The sequence below is a fragment of the Oenanthe melanoleuca genome, chromosome 13, assembly GCF_029582105.1.
Source record: "Oenanthe melanoleuca isolate GR-GAL-2019-014 chromosome 13, OMel1.0, whole genome shotgun sequence".
Classification (NCBI taxonomy): domain Eukaryota; kingdom Metazoa; phylum Chordata; class Aves; order Passeriformes; family Muscicapidae; genus Oenanthe; species Oenanthe melanoleuca.
The window spans coordinates 4311872-4333222 of NC_079347.1; the positions used below are offsets into that span (position 1 = coordinate 4311872).

Below are 21351 nucleotides of genomic sequence, written 5' to 3' on the forward strand. Positions count from 1 at the left end.
GGAATCTTCTTCTTCATCCTGCCATCCCCACAGCTGGTACATCTCATGCGTTGTGCCAAGCACGGGAATTGTCTGGTGAGAAGTTCCCTCTCCGAGTCATGGAATCATAGACACCACCAGGTCTGGGTTAAACACTTTAAAATTTACCTCTGTTTATGGGCAGAAACACCTTCCACTGCACCAGTGTGCTCAGAGTCTCATCCAACCCGGCCTAAATCACTCCCTGGATTAATTATTCCCTACTCTGGAGAAGTTCAAGGTGCTGCCATGGCTTGGGATGCAGCCTGGGAGAGCAGCAATGCTCCTGAGCAGCCCCAGCACACAAACCCCTGCAGTGGTGGCACTGGCTGCTTGCTGGAGTAAAAACCCATCCCTAAACCCCTCCCAACCTGCAAGTTCCCTCCCTAAACCTTTGGGGTTTTATTTTGCAGGGGCTGTGTCACTATTGCCCAAAGATGCTCTGCAGAGCACCCACAGCACAGTGAGCCCTCCCAGCCATCCCAAATCCAACCCGAGGGATCCTGCACAGCACCAAACCCATTCCTGCCAGTGCTGGATCAGGGATTTGGAGAGCCCTGAGCCCGGGGGTGCCCACAGTGCCCAGGCTGCAGGAACTCACCTGGATGTAGCTGGCAGAGATGCCCGTGGTGCTGCCAGCTGCCCCCACGGTGCCACGGGAAAAGCAGCGGGCAGGGAGGAGCTCCAGGAGCACAGGCAGCCCTGGATGGAGGATGCTGGATGAGCCCCAGCTGGACATCCCCACAGGTGAGCTCTGGAACAGCTCTGCCTGTGGAACTGGGGGAGATCAGCTCAGAGGGAGCAGCTGGGAGCCGGGCAGGCTTGGCAGAGCGAGGGATTCCCGAGGAGCAATGCCAGGAATGTGCCATGTGGGATGGGCACTGCCCTCTGGAGGCAAAGGCAGCTGCAGAAAAGGAGGCTCAGGGGGGAACTTGTGGCTCTGCACAACTCCCTGGCAGGAGGGGACAGGCAGGGGGTCGGGCTCTGGGAACAGGATGAGAGAAAACAGTCCCAGGTTTCACCAGGGTTGGATATCAGGCACAATTTCTCCATATAAAGACTTGTCAAACACCAGCACAGCCCGTCCAGGGCATGGTGGAGTCCCCTTTATAAGGCAGACGTGGCACTTAGGGACATGATTTAACCTGGCCCCGGCAGTGTCAGCTCTGTGGCCAGACCTGATGCCCTTAAAGGCCTTTCCAACCCTCAGTGATGCTGTGGCTCCAACCCCAGCCCTTCCCTTCCCTTCCCCGTGCCCGCCGCCCCCGCCCAGCCAGTGCCCTCAAAGGGGACATTGTGCATTGTGCCCTGCCCTGCCAGCCCCTGCCAGCCCCTGCTGCTGTCACTGCACACATGGGCTGCTGCCTGGGCACCCCCTGGCACCAGGAGCTGGCGCTGGGATGCACAGGTAAGGTGCCTGTGGGAGCTGTGGCTGGCTCCTTCCATGGGATGGGACCCCCGGGGACACTGGCTACTTGCCTTTTTGGGATGGCTCCTTGTGCTCTCTCCTCTGGGATTAGGGTGTGTTGGGAGTGGGGCAGGACATTTTGGCCAGGGAGGGGTCAGGATGACTTGGGGGTTGGTTCATTCCCATGCTGTTGGCTTTTTGGCCACCCTCCCTGCCCAGGAACCCCCCAGGCACAGCCCATGGGGTGCTGGCATCCCCCAAGGCACCATTCCTGTTCCAGGGAGCTGGAGGAGGGACGTGGCTCAGGGCCAGCAGCTGTGGCCACGTGTCCCCAACAGAGCCAGGGCCAGAAGGTGCCCTGAGCAGGCAGCCCTGGAGCCAGGAGTGCAGCCCTGAGCCAGGAGTGCAGCCCTGGAGCCAGGAGTGCAGCCCTGAGCCAGGAGTGCAGCCCTGAGTGCTGGGACCTGTGTCTGGCTCGGGGCTGGAGCTCCTTCCTGCCCACTGTTACAAAACATTTTGGCACTGAGGAGGTCAGTGAGTCACTGGCACGACTGGGAACAACTCCCCAGCTGCAGTTTCAATTGGTGCCTTGAGAAAAAAAAGCTCCCAGTTCCCTTTCTGAGCCTGGCTCAAATGAAAATAAACACTGAAGCTGTGAGAGAAAGCAGAGCGAGCCCTGGCTCCTTCCTGGCTCTGGGCACCCATGGACAGGCTGTGTCCTGCTGCAGGCACGAGCAGTGTCCCACCTGCCACCTCCTGGGGCACATCCCATGGACACCTCTGGGGCAGGGAGGATCCTGACAGGGATCCAGACACCTCTGCCCACCCCCTGTGTTCCCCAGGTGAGGAGTGTGAGTCCTGCTGGCCCCGCTCCCCCGAGATCCCACCCCGCTGGCACAGGGGACAATGGTGGTGGGACACGAGCACAGCACCAGGGACCCAGCACCAGGGAATGGCACCAGGGATGCATCTTCAGGGAATGGCATCAGGTACCCATCCCCATCCCCATCCCCATCCCCATCCCCATCCCCATCCCCATCCCCATCCCCATCCCCATCCCCATCCCCATCCCCATTCCCATCCATCTGTCCTGGTTTTAAGGACAGGTGTCTGCCAATAAAGGCAGAAACTTCTCTTTGAAATGGAGAATGTAAACCCCCTCCCTCCTAATTATTATTATAATTTTTGAAATTAACAAGCTCTCAGGCAAAGATATGGGAATTAGGAATAACAGTTCTTCACTAGGAAAATGAAAATAGCAATGCAGTATTACACAGAACAATCCCAACCCTGCCAGAGTCAGAATCCAAGCTGACACCCGTCAGTCAGTCAGGGTGTTGGCACAGTCCCATTCAATGGTGGCTGCATCCTCCTGCAGGGGCAGATGTGGTTCAGCTGGAGCAGTGCTCCTGGAGAAGGTGCAGTTTCCTCTGAAGCTCCAGGGATGATGTGGAAAGGTCTGGTTTTCCTCTGGAATCCAGTGGAAAGAAGGTTCCTTGGTGTCCCAAATGTCAGTTTTTATCTGGGTAGGAAAGGCTTGGCTGCTCCCCTGGCTGGAGCATCTCCCAGTGGGATGATGGAATTTTATCAGTCATGCCCTGGGACTCACTGGCCATGAACAGGAGATATCTCCTGGAGGGAGGATGGGGACAGAATTCACATTTCTGGCCCCATCAACCCAACACACCATCCCCACCCCCATCCCAGGGAATGGCACCAGGGACCCATCCCCAGCCCTGCCAGGACACAGGAATGAGAGGAGGACAGGGAGGAGTGGAGCAGTGGCAGGAGCTGGCTCAGATTTTGTTCTGCCTCTCCCTCCTTTCACTTCCCTTCTCTGTTTCCCTCACGTGAGACAGAGCTGCCACAAGAAATGTTAAGACTTTGTTAAATATAAACCCTTTTCTTTCAAAGCAAAAGTTATCCATGACCTGTTCAGCCTTGGGCTGTTCTTTTCTAATTGCTGGCTCTACATAAGAATTCTATTTTTCTAAATAAGAATTCTATTTCTGCATGCAAATACCAGTTTATTTGAGTGACTTAGCAAATACCAATTTGAGTGACTGGCAAAGGTGGCACAATAAAAAGAACTGTAGAGCAGAGTTCTGGTCAAAGAAGTGACTTTAAAAAGCTGCTGCACATTCCAGCTCCACATTTCCAGGTATCTGCTTATCTTACAAATCCAGTCTGATTGCTGACAAAAGTTGGGGTTTAATCTGGTTATCCCTCCATGGCCAATGCAGCTGTGGAGGAGCAGGGCTGGAGTTTTGTGTGCCTCAGCTTTCATTAACATAATTAGCAGCTCAAGTTGCAGGCCCTGAATCCTTTATGGCAATAGTTGATGATGTGTGGAGCAGAGAGAATGCTGCTTGGATTTTGGATACCTACCAGAGCAGGCAGGGGAGAAAATCTCATTTTCATTTTCTAATTTTTGAACAAAGAGTTTTGCAAGGCCTTGGCTCTCCTGTGCTAGGGAGTTGAGGCTTCCTCCAAAAAAAAAAAATCTCTGTTGAGGATTCACCCTTTTACCAGATCTGCTCATCTGAGGGAAAACCCCCTCATTCCAGAGCCACTCCAGCACTGGGAAAAACCCAAAATCAATGGAATGATGGAGTTAGACCCCATCAATCCCGTGGGTCTCTCCAACCTTGAGCAGACTTTGGGGTGTTTCCAGACCCACACCATCCCCAGCCCCGCAGGGTTGTGTTCCCAGGAGCTCTCAGCTGCTCCTGGACATCCCAGAGCTCTTCCAGAACATTCCCAGCAGCTCTGCTGTGTCCCCTCCTCTCCAGGGAAGGCAGAGCAGAGCAGCCCCACTCCCGAGGCAGGACATGGCTCCCCAGACCCCTCTGTGGCCCTGCTGGCTCTCAGGGACACCTTTCCAGCAGGTGAGGATCTGCCTGGGGGGTCTCACACGTTTCCTGGGGTGCTTTGGGTCTCATCTCTGGCTGAAGGACAAGGATGGGCTGGGGTTGTGTGGTTTGAGCATCCAGCCAGGCTGGGGGCTCTGCTGGGCTGGCAGAGGTGGCTCTGGGTGGCAGGACTGGCTCTGGGGGGCAGAGATGGCTCTGGGGGGCAGAGGTGGCTCTGGGGGGCAGAGATGGCTCTGGGGGGCAGAGGTTGCTCTGGTGGGCTGGCAGGGTGGCAGAGGTGGCTCTGGGTGGCAGGGGTGGCTCTGGGTGGCAGGGCTAGCTCTGGGTGGCAGGGCTGGCTCTGGGTGGCTCTGGGTGGCAGAGATGGCTCTGGGTGGCAGGGCTGGCTCTGGGTGGCAGAGGTGGCTCTGGGTGGCTCTGGGTGGCAGGGCTGGCTCTGGGTGACAGAGGTGGCTCTGGGTGGCAGGGCTGGCTCTGGGTGACAGAGGTGGCTCTGGGTGGCAGGGCTGGCTCTGGGTGGCAGAGGTGGCTCTGGGTGGCAGAAATGGCTCTGGATGGCAGAGATGGCTCTGGGTGGCAGGGGTGGCTCTGGGTGGCAGGGCTAGCTCTGGGTGGCAGGGCTGGCTCTGGCTGGCTCTGGGTGGCAGAGGTGGCTCTGGGTGGCAGAGGTGGCTCTGGGTGGCAGGGCTGGCTCTGGGTGGCTCTGGGTGGCAGAGGTGGCTCTGGGTGCCCTTTATTCTCCTTTCATCCTCCTCTTTCCCTCCCCCAGAGATCTCTCTCTCCTTCTCCGTCGAGAGCCGCTCCTCGCGGGGCCGCAATTCCCAGCTCCAGGAAGCTGCCAGGAAGAAGCTGTGGGCTCTGGAGAGCGATGACAGAAGTGTCTGTGCCCTGTTCAAGGTACAAACCCCATGCCAGCATGCTGGGATGCTCCTGGAATGGTGGGAGGTGTGCTGGGGTACCAAACCCAGCTGAGGAGCTCCTCCAAGGTCACTGCAGGGGACTCTGGACAGGAATGGAATGATGGGGAAAATGAACTGATGGCAAGAGAGAGGCAAAGCTGAGCCTTGTGTTGTTTTGGGGGATCTGAGCCTAAACAGGAATTCACAGGGCTGGGATCACCAAATCCACGTCCCTGCTGGAGCTCTGGACAGGCACAGAGTTCTCAGGTTGGGTTTTATATAAATAATCCCCAGCTGCAGAGAGGATGCCTGGGCTGAACTCTCCTTCCCTGTTGGATTTCAAGGCTCCAGGGCCATCCCTTGATGCTGCTTTGTCTCCCACGTGCAGGAGCTGTCAGCCAGGCTGGTCTGCATGCAGGCACACGAGGATCGCTTCCTCCTCACCTTCAAAACCCTGGAGGAAATCTGGAAGTTTTCCACATATCTGACTTTAGGTAATGTTCCCAAAGTCTAAACAGACCTTGTGTGTGAGAAGGGTTTTTGGAGAAGGCGTTGCCTGACACTACAGAACTGTAATGCTCAGGGTGGACAGTGAGAATATGAAATACAGAACTTTGCAATCTGTTGTTTATAAAATCTCTGCTTGGATCAGTGAGGATCAGGAGGATTCCCTTTGGGAAATTTTGGAGATAAAATTAGAAGCTTTTGGAAATCCCCAAGACCCTTCCTGCTGTTCAGGGATGGAGCTGCTGATACTGATCCCTCTTTTGGCTTCTCAGGGTACGTGGGGTCCTGCCTGGAGCAGCTGCTCTTTGCCCAGGAGTTCTGGCTGGACTGTGCCCTGGTGGAGGACACTGAGCTCAGGGTCACCATGGATGAAGAGCACCTGGCCACCATCTACATGGATCTGCTCCTCCAGGAAGGTGTGACGGGAATGCACATGGAATTCCTGAAATCCTGCAGCAGGGCTGTGCTGGATCACTGATGCACTGATCCAATCTGACTCTCTCTCTCTGCAGGGAATTTTTTCTCCAGGGCAGTGCCTGGTGCCTGGAAGTCAGAGCAGGAGGAAGAGGAGGGTCTGCAGCTCTGCAGGAACGAGCTGATTCATGTGAAGAGTGTGGGACAGGATTCCAGATGGGAAGGGGTGTCCCTGCTGACAGGGCAGCGAGGGTTGGTGCCCCTGACAGCTCTGGAGCCAATAGCTCAGCCATTCTACCAGTAAGTGGTGAATTAAAGGCCTCAAACCAGGATTCTTTCCTGATCCTGGTGTGTGACTGGCACCAAAACTGGCTGGGCAAGAGTCTCACAATTCCATGAGGATATTTCCAGGAGGATCCACATTAGGCATAAAGACTGGAGTCAGTGCAGTGCTGTCAATGGGACACAGCAAGGACATGCTCCCACTTCAGAAGGGGTTTTTGTAAGATGTTGATTTAGGTCATACATGAGCTTATCTCTGATTAACAGATGAAGAAGTGGCAGAAAAAATTTAGGCAATGTCAGCCAAAGTGGGGATTCAATTGGTCACCTGGCTGAGCTTTCTGCCTTGGAGAAATCTGCATTAAAGATGGGAAATTTGTCCTGCTCTTCCCCTGGGGTGTGACACGTCCCTGGGGCTGGCCTGGGGTCAGGAGTGCTCTCAGAGGACCAGTGAGGGTCCCTTTTGCCTTGCAGGTGGTTCCTGAGGAATTATGCTGTGAGCTTTGGGCTCTCCCAGGAGATCAGTGGGACGAGCTCTCAGGCCATTGGTGAGTGACCCCACTGTCCCAAAACCTGGGTTTGGCCACAAATGACCACAAATCCTGGGCCTGAGCCCACTGCAGGGGCTCCAGGGGAATGCTGCACATCTGGAGTCTCTGGAATGCAGATCAGAAATTGCAAACCAAGTTCTGGGGAGCACAGAGAGCTGCTGGTGACATCCTCCTGCCACTGGGTTTTCCCTGTCCTACTTCAGTTTTGTGTTTCTTTGAATTCTTTCAGGAGGAAGGTTTCAAATCATGAGTGTTCCCATGAAACCTGTGCCCACCAGCCAGCCCTTAACCCCAGTCCAGCCCAGGCCAGCCCAGTTCAGAGCAAGCTGGACCCAGGATCTCCCTGCAGGTGTGACTTTGTCATGTAGGGACATTTGCCCTGTCCAAGATTTCACTCCTGGCAGAGTTGAGAATGGGCAGTGTCTGTGAAAATCCATATTTCCAGTCACCCTCCAGGCTGCAGCTTGCAGAGGTGTGGAGTTTATCCATCTCTCTTTTATTTTGTATTATAATCCTCTTCTCAAGGAGAAATGGTGCAGAGAAATGGATCCAAGATCACAATAAATCTTAGAGGGGAGAGAGGCTGGAATCAGCCTCTCCTTGCCCAGGTCTTTTCTGGTGAGGAGGTTTTAGTTTTAGCAGGGATCTCACTGAAACTCCCTTTTTTTGCCTTGTTTTCCCAGTCAAAGGCAGGTGCATTGCCACCAAGGAGCACAGAGGAGCAGCGTGGGATGAGCTGAGCTTCTCCAAAGGAGATCCCATAGAAATCATCGGTTTCTTCATCCCTGGGCTGCCCTGGTTTGTGGGCAAATCCCTCAGCACTGGCAGCATTGGCTTTGTTCCCACCCAGCACGTGAACCCCGAGGCTTGTGAACCTCTGTGAGTTTATTTAAATTAAATTCTGGAAAAAAGGGAGGGGAGGCTCCAAATCCCACCCCAAGGCTGTGTGAGGGCCTAGGACAGGTGATTTCCTTTGCAGTACCACAGGAGGGTGGGTTTGAGGTGTGAGCAGAACCAGGCTCTCTGCAGCCCAGACAAAGAAATTGGATTTCACCTGCTTCAGGTGATTCTTGGAGAGGAACAGATCCAGCCCTGGGCTGAGCTGGCTTCAGTTTGTCCTAGAAATGTCTTCAGTTTGTAGCTCTGAGGCTGACAAGGATGGGGAGAGCATTCCCTGCCAAGAAACCAACCCTGCTTTCCTTCCTCCTGCCCCTGGATGTGGAGGCAGAATGGCCACAGGCACAGAATTCCAAACCCTCCCAAGGACACAGCAAGAGCTGTCCAGGGAGGGAGGTGATAAATCCCATCCTGACTCAGGCACTTGTCTCTGTTGGTGGATTCCATTCGATGCCCATCCCAAAAAGCTTCTCCAAGAGTGTGAGGACAAGGTTTTAACCAAGCTGTGCTGGGCTTTCCTCTCTCAGACTCACTCAAGGTGAGTTGTAGCCCTTTTCTCTGGCACTCCAGAAGGGACAGAGCAGATCAGGTGATATCCCATGGCTTCTGGATTCCAAAAAAGACCAACAGGTTCTTTTCTCTGGTACCTTTCTGGTCCTTCATGGAGAACCTAGATAGGGAAGGTGTCCAAAATCCTGTGTCCATGTGCAACAGAACTTCTGTGTTGGGAGGAAGAGAAGGAATGGGAAAACATCCCACCCCATTATCCCACCCCATTATCCCATCTCATTATCCCATCCCATTATCCCACCCCATTATCCCATCCCATTATCCCACCCCTCTGACTCTTTTCTCCTGCCCCACCCCAGGGGAAAGGGCTTTGTGTTTCTGAGTGAAGAGGAGAAGTCCCCAGTCCTGCAGGTGCCCTGCAATGGTGACGAGCAGCACTTTGTCACCCTGCTGGGGGACCTGGCACACACTGACATCACCTCTGTGTACAGGCTGGGTGAGTGTCCCCTCCCCTTCTGTCCCAGCCCCAGGGAGAGCTGGAGAGCCCCAAGACCATGGGAGTGCAGAGAATGCAACTTCTGGGGTGGAGGCAGCACCAAACCCGTGCTCAGCCTGGTGCTGGAGGCTGGAGGTGTCCCCAGGAGTGAGCCTGCCACACTGGGGTTTGCAGGGACCTTCTGTGCTCCCAGGGCAGCTCCTGAGCTGGGATTCACCCTGGCAGATGCTCTCTCCACTGAGCCTGGCCTGCAGGACCTGGGTCAGGGCTGGGTGGCTTTGGGACTTCAGCTGCTCTCTGCACATTGACACCAACCAAGGATTTGGGGTTTTGTTTTCTGTTTGTCTCTTTGTACAGCTGGTTTTGAGCCCACAGCTGCATTCCCACAAGTGCCACCAGGTGAGTGTAAGGAGGGGACAGAGGGGGAGGGTTTGGTGGTGACTTCTGAGGGTGAATTTGGATATGAGGAAACATCAGAGAATGGTTTGGGTTGGGAGGATCCTCAAAGCCCATCCAGCCCCACCCCCTGCCATGGGCAGGGACACCTTCCACTAAACCCCATCCAACCTGCCCTTGGACACTTCCAGGGACAGGACAGCCATGGGAAGAATTTCTTCCTGACCCCACAATGGTTTCCCTGTCCCTTCCAGAGGCTGCTCTCCACGGCAGTAAAGAAATGCAGGTGCTCCAGTCTTGGGAGGAAATCAGTGACTGGGCTGCCAGCAGCACCTCGGAGCTGTCCAGCCCAGGCAGTGAGACAGCCCCTGCCACACTGGAAGATGTTCTCCTGGACAAGCTGGATGATTTGGATTATCCCAAATTCTTCATTGACCTCAACGCTGGACACATGGAGGATGCTGATGTCTTTGACCCCATGCTGACCTTCCTCAACCAAGACAGTTTCGTGCCCAGTTTTCAAAGCTTTTATGATCTCAGCTTTTCCTTTCTCCACTCCACTTTTTACGGTTTCTCTGACGAGGATGAGCTGGTCCTGTACCTCGAGACTTCCCGGAACTGGGCCAAGAGGACTCACTCAGTTTGGGCTCACGTCAGGCTCTGTTTCCTCTTGGGAAAACTCTGCATCAAAAAGGTGAAGCTGTCCCAGGCCCGGGTGTACTTTGAGGAAGCCATGAGTGTCCTGGACAGGGGTTTTGGGGACCTGCCCCTGCTGGCAGCGCTGCACATCAGCCTCGCCTCCATCTACCTGAAGCAGAACATGAAGCACAAGTTCTCCTCCCTGCTGGGGAAGACAGTGACCCTGCTGGTGTGCCTGCCTGGCCGCTCCTTCAGCTGGGAGAACGAGCTGGAGCTGCTGGTGTACGTGCTGAGGGAATCCATCGCTGTGCGCAACGCCCCGCTGGAGGCCCGGACCTGCTTCCTCATCGTCAGACTGCTGCTGCAGCTGGGCAGGACTGAGGAGGTGCTGCCCTTTCTGGAGCATCTCCAGTGTCTCAGCAGCACCTGGCTCAGCCCAGGCAGCCGTGCTGGGCCGCTGGACGCCGCTGCCACCTTGGGCTACCTGTATGACAAGAAGTGCCTGCCCAACGTGGCGCTGGCCTGCGTCAGGGCCTTCGCTCCCAGCAGCACCAAGGGGACGCCCACACCCCTCTGGAGAGCTGGCTTCATCCTCCAGAACGCTTCCAAGCTCGTGGGGAAGCAGCTGGACAGGAGCAGCATCCCAGCAGTGGCCTGTTTGTACCTGCAGCAAGCGCTGCAGTTCTGCAGGGCCGTGCCCACGCAGAGGACGCTGTGCGCCGTCCTGTCCAGGCTGTTCCTGCAGCACGGGAGGCTGGATGGAGCTGTTTGTTACGCAGCCAGGGCTGCAGGCCTGGCCAGGCTGATGGGGGAGGAGGAGACCTTTGAGTCCTCGCTGTGCCTGGGCTGGCTGCACCTCCTGCAGCAGCAGCCGGGCCCGGCCGGCGCCGTGCTGCGGCCGCTGCGGCGCGGCCTGCGCGGCACGGCCAGCGACAGCCAGGCCGGGGCCCTGCACAACCTGCTGGCCATGGCCCTCGGCGGCCAGGGCAGGCTGCAGGAGGCTGCAGAGAACTTCCTGAGGGCCCTGCACAAGGCCAAGGAGACGGGCAGCGGGAGGAACCAGGCGGTGGCCCTGGCCAACCTGGGCCAGCTGAGCCTGTCGTGCGGGGCCGCCCAGCTGGCCGAGCTCTACCTGCTGTGGGCAGTGCGGCTCTTTGCCCCGCTCCAGGGCCACCTGCAGCTGGACACGGAGCTGGCACAGGTGCTGCTGTGGCTGGCACAGGCCATGGTGGACAGGCAGAGGATGGAAGATGCCAAACTCTGCTATGAGCTGGCGCTGGGCTTCGCCCTGAGGTGGCAGAACCTGAGGAGTGAGTAGAGAGAGGGGAGCAGGGCAGCGTTGCGCCCTGCTGGGTGCCCAGAGCTGTGCCCTGACCTGTCCTTCTCCCTGGCACAGGTCAGCTGCACGTCACCGAGCGTCTGTGCCATTTCTACAGCAGAGTGTGCCCCGACCTGCAGGCCTGCATCACCTACCACGAGCACTGGGCATCCCTGGCACGGCAGCTGCAGGACAGGGAGCTGGAGGGCAACGCCAGGCAGGCGCTCAGCCAGCTCTACCAGGCTTTGGGCACGCCTGAGTGAGTGCCTGGGGCTGCTGGATGCTGCCAGTGGCTTTCCTGGGGTGGAAACAGGGTGGGAAGGGGTGTGGCGGCTCCACCTGCCCCACAGTTCTGCTTCTGAGATTTATAAGCTGTCCTTTTGCTCTGAGAGTGAGCAGCTCAGTGTCAACCAGAGCTGGGCAAATGTTGTCCCAGACAGAGCTGGGTTCTGGCCAAACACAGTTCTGCAGGAGACACCCAGCCTTCAGCAGAATGACTGAAGAATTCATTGCTTCCTTTGGAAGCTCATCCCATGATTAATCACCCCTCCCCAGTAAGAACAAGCTCCTTATCTGCCCTTTGGGTAAGGCTGGTTCCAGCCTCAGGCTGCCAAGACTGCCCCTCCTATATTGCTGTGATATTGTCCCCAGGGAGGAACTTAGGACCCACAGGAGCTGCTTAAAACCAGTATCAGCTCACCTTTAATCTCCTGCCTGACACCTGGGACCGATTAAATTGGCAGGAGAGGAGAGAAGGAGGCTGGGACAGGTCACAGACCTTGATGGCAATCAGGTCAGAGATGTGCAGAGCCAGGTCCCACTGCCAGAAGGACAAATGGACAGGGCTGTCCCCAGCTGGGCTGTTCACCTCCCCAGCCAGGGCACGGTGAGTGCAGGGGGAAGGTATTTAGGGAGCAGATGCCTGTCATGTGAACGGGGCTATTTAGGATCACAAAGTGCTATTTAGGATCACAAAGCACCCCATTCCCTGGGCTCCCAGGACAGCTGGGGCCTGGCTGCCAGCGGGAGGGACACCAAGCAAACAAACTGCCCTGGACATGCTGGCTCTCCCTTGCCCACAGCTCATCCCACTGCCTGTCCCTGTGTCCTCCAGTGACCAGGAGGCTTGGACATGTAGCCAGAGGTCTCTCCATGGCTGCACTGGGGACAGACACCAGGCAAAGCTGTGGGTTTGGGTGCCAGTCTGGGAGATTTAAGTACAAGCATTCTCTCCCTGGGAGCTGGGAGTGACTTTGGGACTCAGCTCAGGGAAGCAAATTGGGTTTGTGGGTGACCTGGATGAATCCCTCTTAATCACACAGGGGTGAGGAGCAGCCTGAGTGGGACCACTGGTGTCCTGAATTGTCCTAAGGTGTCCAAATGACCATTAAAGCCTGAGCATGGAGACTTCCATGATCCTGCCAGGACACTGCTCAGAGCTGACAATGTCCCTTTGTCCCCAAACTTTGGTAACTACAGGAGGAGAGAGCAGGGGGTCAGTGCCATGGGGAGGTGGCGTGGGGACAGCTGAGAGTGTCCTGTGACTCCTCTGAAGTGACTTTTTTGCCTGTTGCCATCCCAGGGCTCTGAGACAATCCCTGGACTGCACCAAGCAGTGCCTGAGGATCTTCATCGACCTCGAGGAGGCTGCGAGGGCAGCAGAGGCCTGGCTGCAGGCAGGAAAGCTCTACTACCTTCTACAGGAGGATGAGCTGGTGGAAATGTACTTCCAGGTATGGAGGGGGTGGCTGCAGCTGTGCCATGCATCCCATCACAGCCTTTTGGGGCTGGAAAACCTGGAAGGGAAAGTTCTGAGCACTTCCAGCACTCCTGCTGCAAGGAGGAGCTCTTGCTTTACCCTCAGGCTCTGAATTTCCTCTCTTTCTCTCCATCCAAGGAGTTTAGAGGATTTTGGGGTGAAAATAACTGAATTCATTGAGTCAGAAAGGGATGTAGGAGTGCCAAAGGAAGCTGGAGGTGCCAAGTGACCAGTTCCCATTGAAATATCCATAAATAAAGGATAAGTGCCAGGGAAGTCTTTGGAGTTGAAGACTTCTGGCATCTCTCCACCTCCAGCATTATTTTATCAGCTGAGCTGCAAAGTGGAAGAGCAGCTCCTAAATTTGGGGTTCATTTAATCACACCAATATCTCTGCCTTTTCAAATGTCACTCCAGCCCCTTTTTTCCTTCCAGGCAGGCATCCAGACTGCTCTGAGAGGGGACAACTTCTCCTTGGCCATGGATCTTTATGAGAAAGCAGGTGACACCTTCTTTAATGGCAGCCGGAACAGGGCCCGAGCTGTGGAGTTTTACAGGGTATGGAGCCCCCTGAGCATCTCTGTCCCTGTGTCCCCTCTAAAAAAACTGGAGGGTGGAGAGGGATGGGGTGATCCTGAGAGTGCCAGGGCACAGGTTTGCAAAAAACCCCAGAGATCATTTGGGATTGGGCTTGGGAATGGGCTCCTTCCATGACAAATCCTGGTGGTGTTAACTGTGAGCTGGTCACTGCTGGGTGCACCCAGTCAGGATTCCAGGCACCCAAGGAATGGCAGAGATGTGAGGTTCAGGCTTTGAGAGCCATGCTCTGGGATTTAAAACTCACTTTCAAGGGAAAAAAGGGACTAAAAACTAAACCTGCAGTGCCCATCCCCTGCCTTGGTCCTTGTCCTGCTGCTCTGTCTCCCCTCTCAGGCAGTGCTGATCCCTCCAGGAGCCCTGAACTCACCATTCTCTCTCCTTAGGGAGGTGCTGTGCCCTTGGCCAGGAAACTCAAGGCCACCCAGACAGAGCTGAGGCTGTTCAACAAACTGGCAGAGCTGCAGATCAGCCTGCAGGGCTATGAGAAGGCTCTGGAGTTTGCCACGCTGGCAGCCAGGCTCAGCCTCAGGGTTGGTGAGTGATTTACACCCGAAAGTTACTGGGAGTTACTGATTTCCACCCATGGGGCATTGGGAGCCATTGAATCTTGTGGGTGAGAACAATATCCATGTGAAAAGGGAATCACCTGCTTTGCTAACTCTGCTGGACCCATTCTTACCCAAAGCTGTGACATCTTTTTAAGGCCACTTGCCTTTTTTTCAGCTGTGTGACAGCAGAAGGGTTTTGTTAGCCCAGAGCACAGGAAGTCTGGTGGAAGCTGAAGACTGAGCAGTTCCTCTCTGCCCTGCTTCTGCTAAAATCCTCACCCCTTCCCATTACAGAAATAGTTTGGGTGGGCAAAATGCCATCCAGCTTAAATGTCTGGGATGGGACCAGTCTTGTACCAGACCCTTCCAGCACCCAAAAATTCCCCTGGCTGAGTGATACTGCTGGGCCAATCTGTCCAAGCTGTGGCATTAACAAACCTGCCCATGGCTCTGTTTTCTCTTCTTCTAATGCCCCCAGGCTGCTGAGAAAATGCATCCAAAGTGGCTCAGCAGGGCTGGGGGCAGATTGAACTGGATCAGCAATTTTTCCAGGAGATCCATTGTATGACCTGGTTGATTCCACACAACCTTTTCCAGATCTGGTTGATTCCACCTTTTCCTCTCTTCCCCAGGGGATCAGCTGCAGGATCTGGCTGATTCCACCTTCTCCTGTCTTTTCCAGGGGATCAGCTGCAGGATCTGGCTGATTCCACCTTCTCCTGTCTTCCCCAGGGGATCAGCTGCAGGATCTGGCTGATTCCACCTTTTCCTCTCTTCCCCAGGGGATCAGCTGCAGGATCTGGCTGATTCCACCTTCTCCTGTCTTCCCCAGGGGATCAGCTGCAGGATCTGGCTGATTCCACCTTTTCCTCTCTTCCCCAGGGGATCAGCTGCAGGATCTGGCTGATTCCACCTTCTCCCCTCTTTTCCAGGGGATCAGCTGCAGGAGCTGGTTGCCTTCCACCGCCTGGCCACAGCCTATGAGCTGCTGCACATGTATGAGATGGCTGAGGATTGCTACCTGAAGACTCTGGCCCTGCGCCCCCCCGTGCTGCAGAGCTCAGCAGAGGCTCTGTACTACTGCAAGCTCCACTGGCACCTGGGCAACCTGATCCTGCACAAGCTCAAGGTGAGGAAGGAGCCTCCCCATGCTGCTGAGGCTTGGAGGGAGAGCTGAGGGTGGAGGTCACATCTGGTTTTGAAGAGGGGAAGGTAATTGGGAAAGAAGTGCTGGCACTTAGCACCATTCCAGTCAAATCTGGTGTGCCTGGAACCCCCAGGCTCTGCTCCATGAGCTCCAGTGAATCCCTCTCCTAACACCTGTTCTGTGCTTTCTCAGGATGAACAGGATGCATCCTCCTACTTCCTGCTGGCCCTCGCTGCAGCTGCTGAGCTGGGAGACCAGGAGCTGCAGGCCCAGCTCTGTGCCAAGCTGGCTGCCATCCCCAGAGCCCCAGGGGCACCTGAGGGCACACCAGGCTGTGCCACAGAGCGGCCACGGTGGCTGAGCCAAGGTGGCCACGTGGTGTGACCCATGGAGCCGTGTGTGCTGTCCAGAACCAGCCCAGGAGCCAGGAGAGCTCCTGCAGCACGTCCTGAGGAGCTGGAAGGGTTTGATCTTCTCATCCCAAGCATTTGGGACCCTGCCCTCATTTCCCAGGAGCAGGGTTGTGCCCCAGGTGGAGGTGGCACAGCCAGGGCAGGATGCTGGAGCTGCTGGTGCAGCAGGGCTGAGCTCCTGGAGGGGTTCAGCCCAGGATGGGGATGGGGACAGCTGCCATGTGCTGTCCCCACAGCTGCCCCACACCTTGGAGCAGCTCAGCCTGACCCAAATGTGTTTGAAACAGCAGCTCTTTTATTTATGCCTGAGTTTTATCCTGACTCTGATGACATCTCTGCCACCCCCCTCTCCTGTAAAATGCACCACCAAAGCTTTTGGCAGTGAGAGACAGAATTAGGGAAGTGAGGAGGAATAAAGGGGCTGGTCCAGCATTACCTGGGGGCAGAAAAAAACTGCTCAGGAGGAGGCAGAGCCCCAGCCCTGCCATCCAACCTCCAGGTCCAGAGCAGGAGCACAGGAAAGGAGCACTGGAACCGGGAGCTGCTGTGCCCCATCCCCGGAGGTGTCTGAAGGCAGATGTGACATTTGGGGACACGGTTTAGTGGTGGGGGAATGGTCGGGCTGGATGATTTTAGAGAGATTTCCCAACCCGAGTGGTTCTCCCGGGCGCAGGGCAGGAATGTGCAGCTCAGAGTGGCCACCAGAGAGCAATAAATGCTCATTTTTGCAGCGAGAGCTGTTCCTCACAAACCGGGGCTGGGCTCTCGCTCCGGGACGAGCGCAGGGAAGAAGGAGCGAATTTCCCAGCTGATCTCTTTGCTTTGGCAACCAGTGGCCATCTGTGGCTTCCCAGCCAGACCCTGCTCCCAGCTCCCTGCCCGTGCTGCCCTGCCTGGGATTGTTAAATGCAGAATATTTATTTCCTCCCCGAGTTCAACTTCCTGTTCCAATCCCTTCGAGGCGTTTGTCACCGGGGCAATGATTATTTACTGCTTGTTTACCGAGCAGACCCCAGCCCAGAGGAGGGGAATCTTCATTCTGGCTGAAACCCAGCGAGCTCAGGGCTCCCCAAAACCTTCCTGCCCACCCCACTGCGGGTTGGTGCTCACCATGCCAAGGCAGGATATTTTTTTTTGGTATAGATGGTTTTTAAGGACCATTCCAACCACTTAACATTCTCTGGATCTTTTCACACACGGGGAAAAGCACAGTCTCACATCTCTGTGCCAGGAGGAAGATGGACAATTGGAAATGAGGCTGTGGGGAGGAGCTGGGATGGCTCTGGTTTAAACACACAGGCTCAGTGTCTGAGCTGGCCTAACTCAGCCCAGCTCCAGCAGTCAAACAGAGATGTTCTGATTTACAGGGACTCTGGAGCTGCTTGGAAACCAAATGTATCCTCTTTAAATCACAGCAAAAACCAAATTTTGTGGTGCCTGCAGAGGGAAAAAAGTCTTCCTCCTTGGGAGCATCCTATAAAAGATCATTTTCCCTCTCCCTCATCTGCCTGCCCGCTCCCCCATGCTGAGCTGAGAACTCAGGGTGGCCAGGGCTAATTAAAATTCATAATATGAAATTTAAAGCTTTTAAAGTCCTGGGTCGGTGCCTAAGGAAAAATGAGGATATTCCATCCCTCCGGCTTTGTGGGCAGAGAAATTTGGGGACTTTGTGCCAGAGGAGGTCACTGGGTGGTGGCTCAGCTCCTGGAGCTGCTGTCACCCTCCACCCTGTCCAGGCTGGGGATTTTGTCCCTCATTTTGGGGATCCTTTGGGACACAGGACCCTGGGGGTGCTGAGGGGTCAGAGCCTGCCCAGGCTGTGCTGCTGCTCCAGGAAGGGAGGGAATGTGGGAACCCAGGAATTATCCTGCAGCACAGCCAGAGGCAGAAATAGGGGAAAGGGAAGGGATGGATCAAATCTCCTCTGACACCAGGTGTGCCCTGGCTTGTGACTCCTTCCTGAGCCACGTGTAAGTGCCTGTTCTGTGCCCAGGCCAGGAGTTTTCCTTCCTCCCTGCAGCCAGACAGGCTGGAAATAGGCTGGAAATAGGCCTGGTGGGGGCCACGTGCAGCAGCACGTGCTGCTCAGAGCAGCACCTCCATTCCCAGAGCTCCCAGAGCTGCAGGAACATCCCTGCTCTGCTTTTGGGGCTCCAGTCCTTCCCCAGTTTGACCTTGCAGGCAACAGCAGTCCCAGTCCTGACACAGCACCAGCACTGGCACTGTGATCCTGTGTTTGTTTAATGCCTCAGGGGGCCATTTAAGGCCTGGAATAACCAGGGAATGGATTTCTCTCACATATGTTCATTCTTGGACAGTGGAAATACCAGGACAGGAATAATTCTTGCATCATCTGAGCTCTGGTGTGAGCCTCCCGTGGAATCAGGAGAAAGGAAATGCTGATAAATGGAAATACAGAGAGCTGGATTTATTTGGATTTTCATGGAAATGACTCTTTTCTGCAGAAATGCTGCACCCAACAATAACAGTTGTTATCAGCAGACATTTTTTCATCATTCCTTCATGGCACAGTGATGCAAAGTGGGCTGGATGAGAGACCTGATGTGGAGGAGCAGCGAGGCTGAGGCAGGGATAAACCTGGAGCTCAGCTTATCTCAGAGGTGGCTGCTCCTCTCTGGGCAGCATCTCCTGGTGTTGCCTGGATGGGTAATGAGGAGTTGGTAAACACCAGCTGTTCTGCTCAGCAGAGCTGGGGGGAGTGTGTAAACTGGGTAATTTAGATTAAAAATCATTTATTTGCACAGCAACCTGCTTGTTCAGTGATAATTGGGCTCATAAATATGTATGGGAGGAGGAGGAGCAGGGGCTGAGCCAGAGCCAGGAGTCACCAACTGTGGCTGCAAGGGCTTAAATAAACTCTCCAGCTCTGCACTGGGCTGTGTTGGGATGAAAACACCTGGAACAGGTCTGGAATTCCTGCAGTGCTGCAGCCCTGCCCTGAGAGCTCACCCTGCACCTGGGGGAAGGGAGGAGAGGCAGGGGAGCAGCAGGGAAGTGACTCTGGATGAGGCAGGAAACAGGCAGGAAAACTGGGAGAAAAGAGGCAGAAAAGTGGCAGGAAAACTGGCAGGAAAGAAGCAGGGAAACTGGGAGAAGAGAGGCAAGAAACTGGGAGGAAAGAGGCAGGAAAATTGGGAGAAAAAAGGCAGGAAACTGGTGGGAAACAGGCAGGAAAACTGGCAGGAAAGAAGAGGGAAAACTGGTGGGAAAGAAGCAGAAAAACTGGGAGAAAAGAGGTAGGAAACAGGCAGGAAAAGTGATGGTAAAGAAGCAGAAAAACTGGGAGAAAAGAGGCAGAAAAGAGGCAGGAAAAGTGGCACAAGAGTCTCCTCTCTGCACAGCACTGGGGACAAGTGTAGGAAGCAGAAGAAGTGCCAGCAATTCTGTCACACTGCAGGAGAGGGGAGGGAAATTAAAAAACTCTGCATTTGGCCATGGGGACTCTTGGAAAGCAGTCCAGGAATCAGGATGAGCACACAGAAATGAGCTCCTGAGCAGCAGATGGGTTGTGAGGAAGGAAGAATAAATCCTTACATAACCAAACTCCCTCTGGGCTCTGGTTATGGGGTGTTTGTTTGCTTTTGCTGTTTTGTTTGGGTTTGTTTTTGGTTTTTTTTCTTTCTTTTGCACCTGCTCTGACTGTGGCACTGGGGCCACATGAGAGCATAAACACATGTTGATTATAAATCCTACAAGTGCAGGATTTCTGGGCTGGTTGTGGGGTTTAATCCTCCCTGGGGCACCCTCAGCTCCTGTTTATTTTCTTACCCTGTCTGAGATTTAAGCCAGGCTTGATCCCAAAGTATTCCTACAATATTAATCAGGTTTAAAGACCCTTTCCTCCAGTGCTTTGGGAAGGATTTCATTAATTCCTAGATGACTGCAGAGCATGAGGAGCCTCTCCTGGATTTCCCTGACCCATCAGCTGGGTTTTGCCATTTTTATCTGATGATGGGGCAGGAGGATGAGCTCTGTGCTCAGAGCACCTGAGGGGCACCCAAGGGAAGCCAAACCTGGCACCTTCAGAGCCTCTCTGGTTCTGTGCCTGCACCACAACTATTTTGGGAGTTATTTGGTACCCCAGAAGATTTGGGGAGGACAGGACCTGCTCTGTCCCTGTCCTGCCTTCTCCCTGCATCAGCTGAACTCCTCCTTGAAGATCTGGGCTTGACAGATTTTCTTCTGAAATCTTCTTGCTGCTGTTATGATAAACTCCCAGGCATGAGCTGCTTTGTTCTCAAATTCCTTCCAAAACTGGCACAAACTACTTTTGTGATGTGTCCCTCTTCTCTCTGAATTCCTCTCCAACATTCTGGAAATCTCTTGATCTTGTATTTCCACCTGGAAAGGTACAATAGCTTAAAGGACACTTAGGGAAGTCTCTGTTGGACACTCTGCTAATCCTACTGAGCCTCTGGTGATTTATTTTTTGGCAGGAAAGCTCTTGCTTGTGGTGATGCCACAGCAGCTAAAAATTCCACTAAATTTTGCCCTGCTCACACTTTTTTATTTTTTTTTTTTTTTCTTTTGGGTGGCCGAGTTCTGCCAACACCCTCTGGCCTAAACCTGTGCGAGTGGGTGTGAGAGAACTCGGGGTTAATTAACAGCTCGTTAACATTTCCTGCTCTCCGGGGTAAAGGTCGGTACCTCGAGCAGCCTCGCAGACAGCGCAGAATTCCCAGCCCATCCCTGCCAAACCGCAGCTGCCATTCCTGCGGGATTTAGGGAAACCAGCCCTTCCCTTTTCCTTGCCCTCAAACAAGGCCGAGAGGTTTGACTAGATAGAAATAATAAATAAATTTGGCTGATAGAAATAATAAACACTGGACTAAGGGGTGTCCCCGGGCCAGCTGCTGCTGTGGCACTGCCTGTCCCCCCTCCTCAGAATCTCCTGAAAATCCTCTTCACCCCTGGCAAACTGGGATTTCTCCCAACATCTGGATTTCTGCCTTGTTTTGGATTCACTTTCTCAAAATCTGGCATGAAGAGCAGCGCTGGGGGAGAGGAAGGAGAGGGAAGCAGCAGAAAAGGGGGCAGGAGGGAAAGGGGGGGGACAGGAGGAGGGGATGGCACCTGGAATCCAGCGCAAGCAGGATGGAAAATCCCTTGGAAATGCACTCCCCGGTGGTGCTGCAGTGGGGAAAAGAGGCAGCAGAAGCTGCTGGCAGCTGCCCTCGGTGCCCTGTGCCTGCTGTTGGTGGCTCCTGGGGACAGGGCAGAGCCGGGGTGAGCACTCAGCACCCTAAGCTGCTCTGAGACACGAGTCTGATCTCAGCCCCCAGTGCACAGCTGAGCCAAGACTCAGCTCCTTCGGGAATGGGCTCCAAGGAACGTGAATTAAACTGGATTTACTCAGCTCAACCCAAAGCTGTCCTGGGTGACTGCAGAGCTCTCACAGCCAGACCCCAGTAGGTGATAACCATTATCAGGCTCTGGCACCGAGGTTGTGTAACCTCAGTCATCCTCCAGGGAGGCTCCGGGAGCTCCTCTGCTCCCACCCAGCCCAGAGTTTGTGTTCTCACTCCTGCAGAGCAGCAGCAGCTCCCGGAGCCAGTCCTCCTTCGGGATCCCTGATGGAAGCTGGGGTCTGTGCTGGGATCTGTGCGTGTCTGTGTGCCAGCATCCCAGAATCCCAGACTGGTTTGGGCTGGAAGG

General features: G+C 54.8%; 1 protein-coding gene across 5 annotated transcripts; it reads left to right on the forward strand.

Moving 5' to 3' along the window:
- The first annotated feature begins 515 nt into the window (after positions 1-515).
- On the forward strand, positions 516-18443 carry SH3TC2 (SH3 domain and tetratricopeptide repeats 2). Of its 5 annotated transcripts, XM_056502626.1 has the most exons (18): positions 516-765; positions 2269-2415; positions 4219-4314; positions 5069-5196; positions 5587-5692; positions 5978-6121; positions 6218-6419; positions 6876-6949; positions 7636-7831; positions 8719-8855; positions 9213-9254; positions 9506-11200; positions 11287-11467; positions 12791-12941; positions 13403-13525; positions 13951-14101; positions 15048-15244; positions 15455-18443. In XM_056502626.1, exons 1-18 carry the CDS (start codon positions 639-641, stop codon positions 15644-15646), a joined length of 4089 nt encoding a protein of 1362 aa, XP_056358601.1. In that variant the 5' UTR covers positions 516-638; the 3' UTR covers positions 15647-18443. The 5 variants fall into 5 exon arrangements, with proteins under 5 accessions (XP_056358601.1, XP_056358602.1, XP_056358600.1 ...); XM_056502627.1 differs by lacking the exon at positions 2269-2415; XM_056502625.1 differs by lacking the exon at positions 516-765 and having other exon boundaries at positions 2060-2415.
- Positions 18444-21351: the final 2908 nt, after the last annotated feature.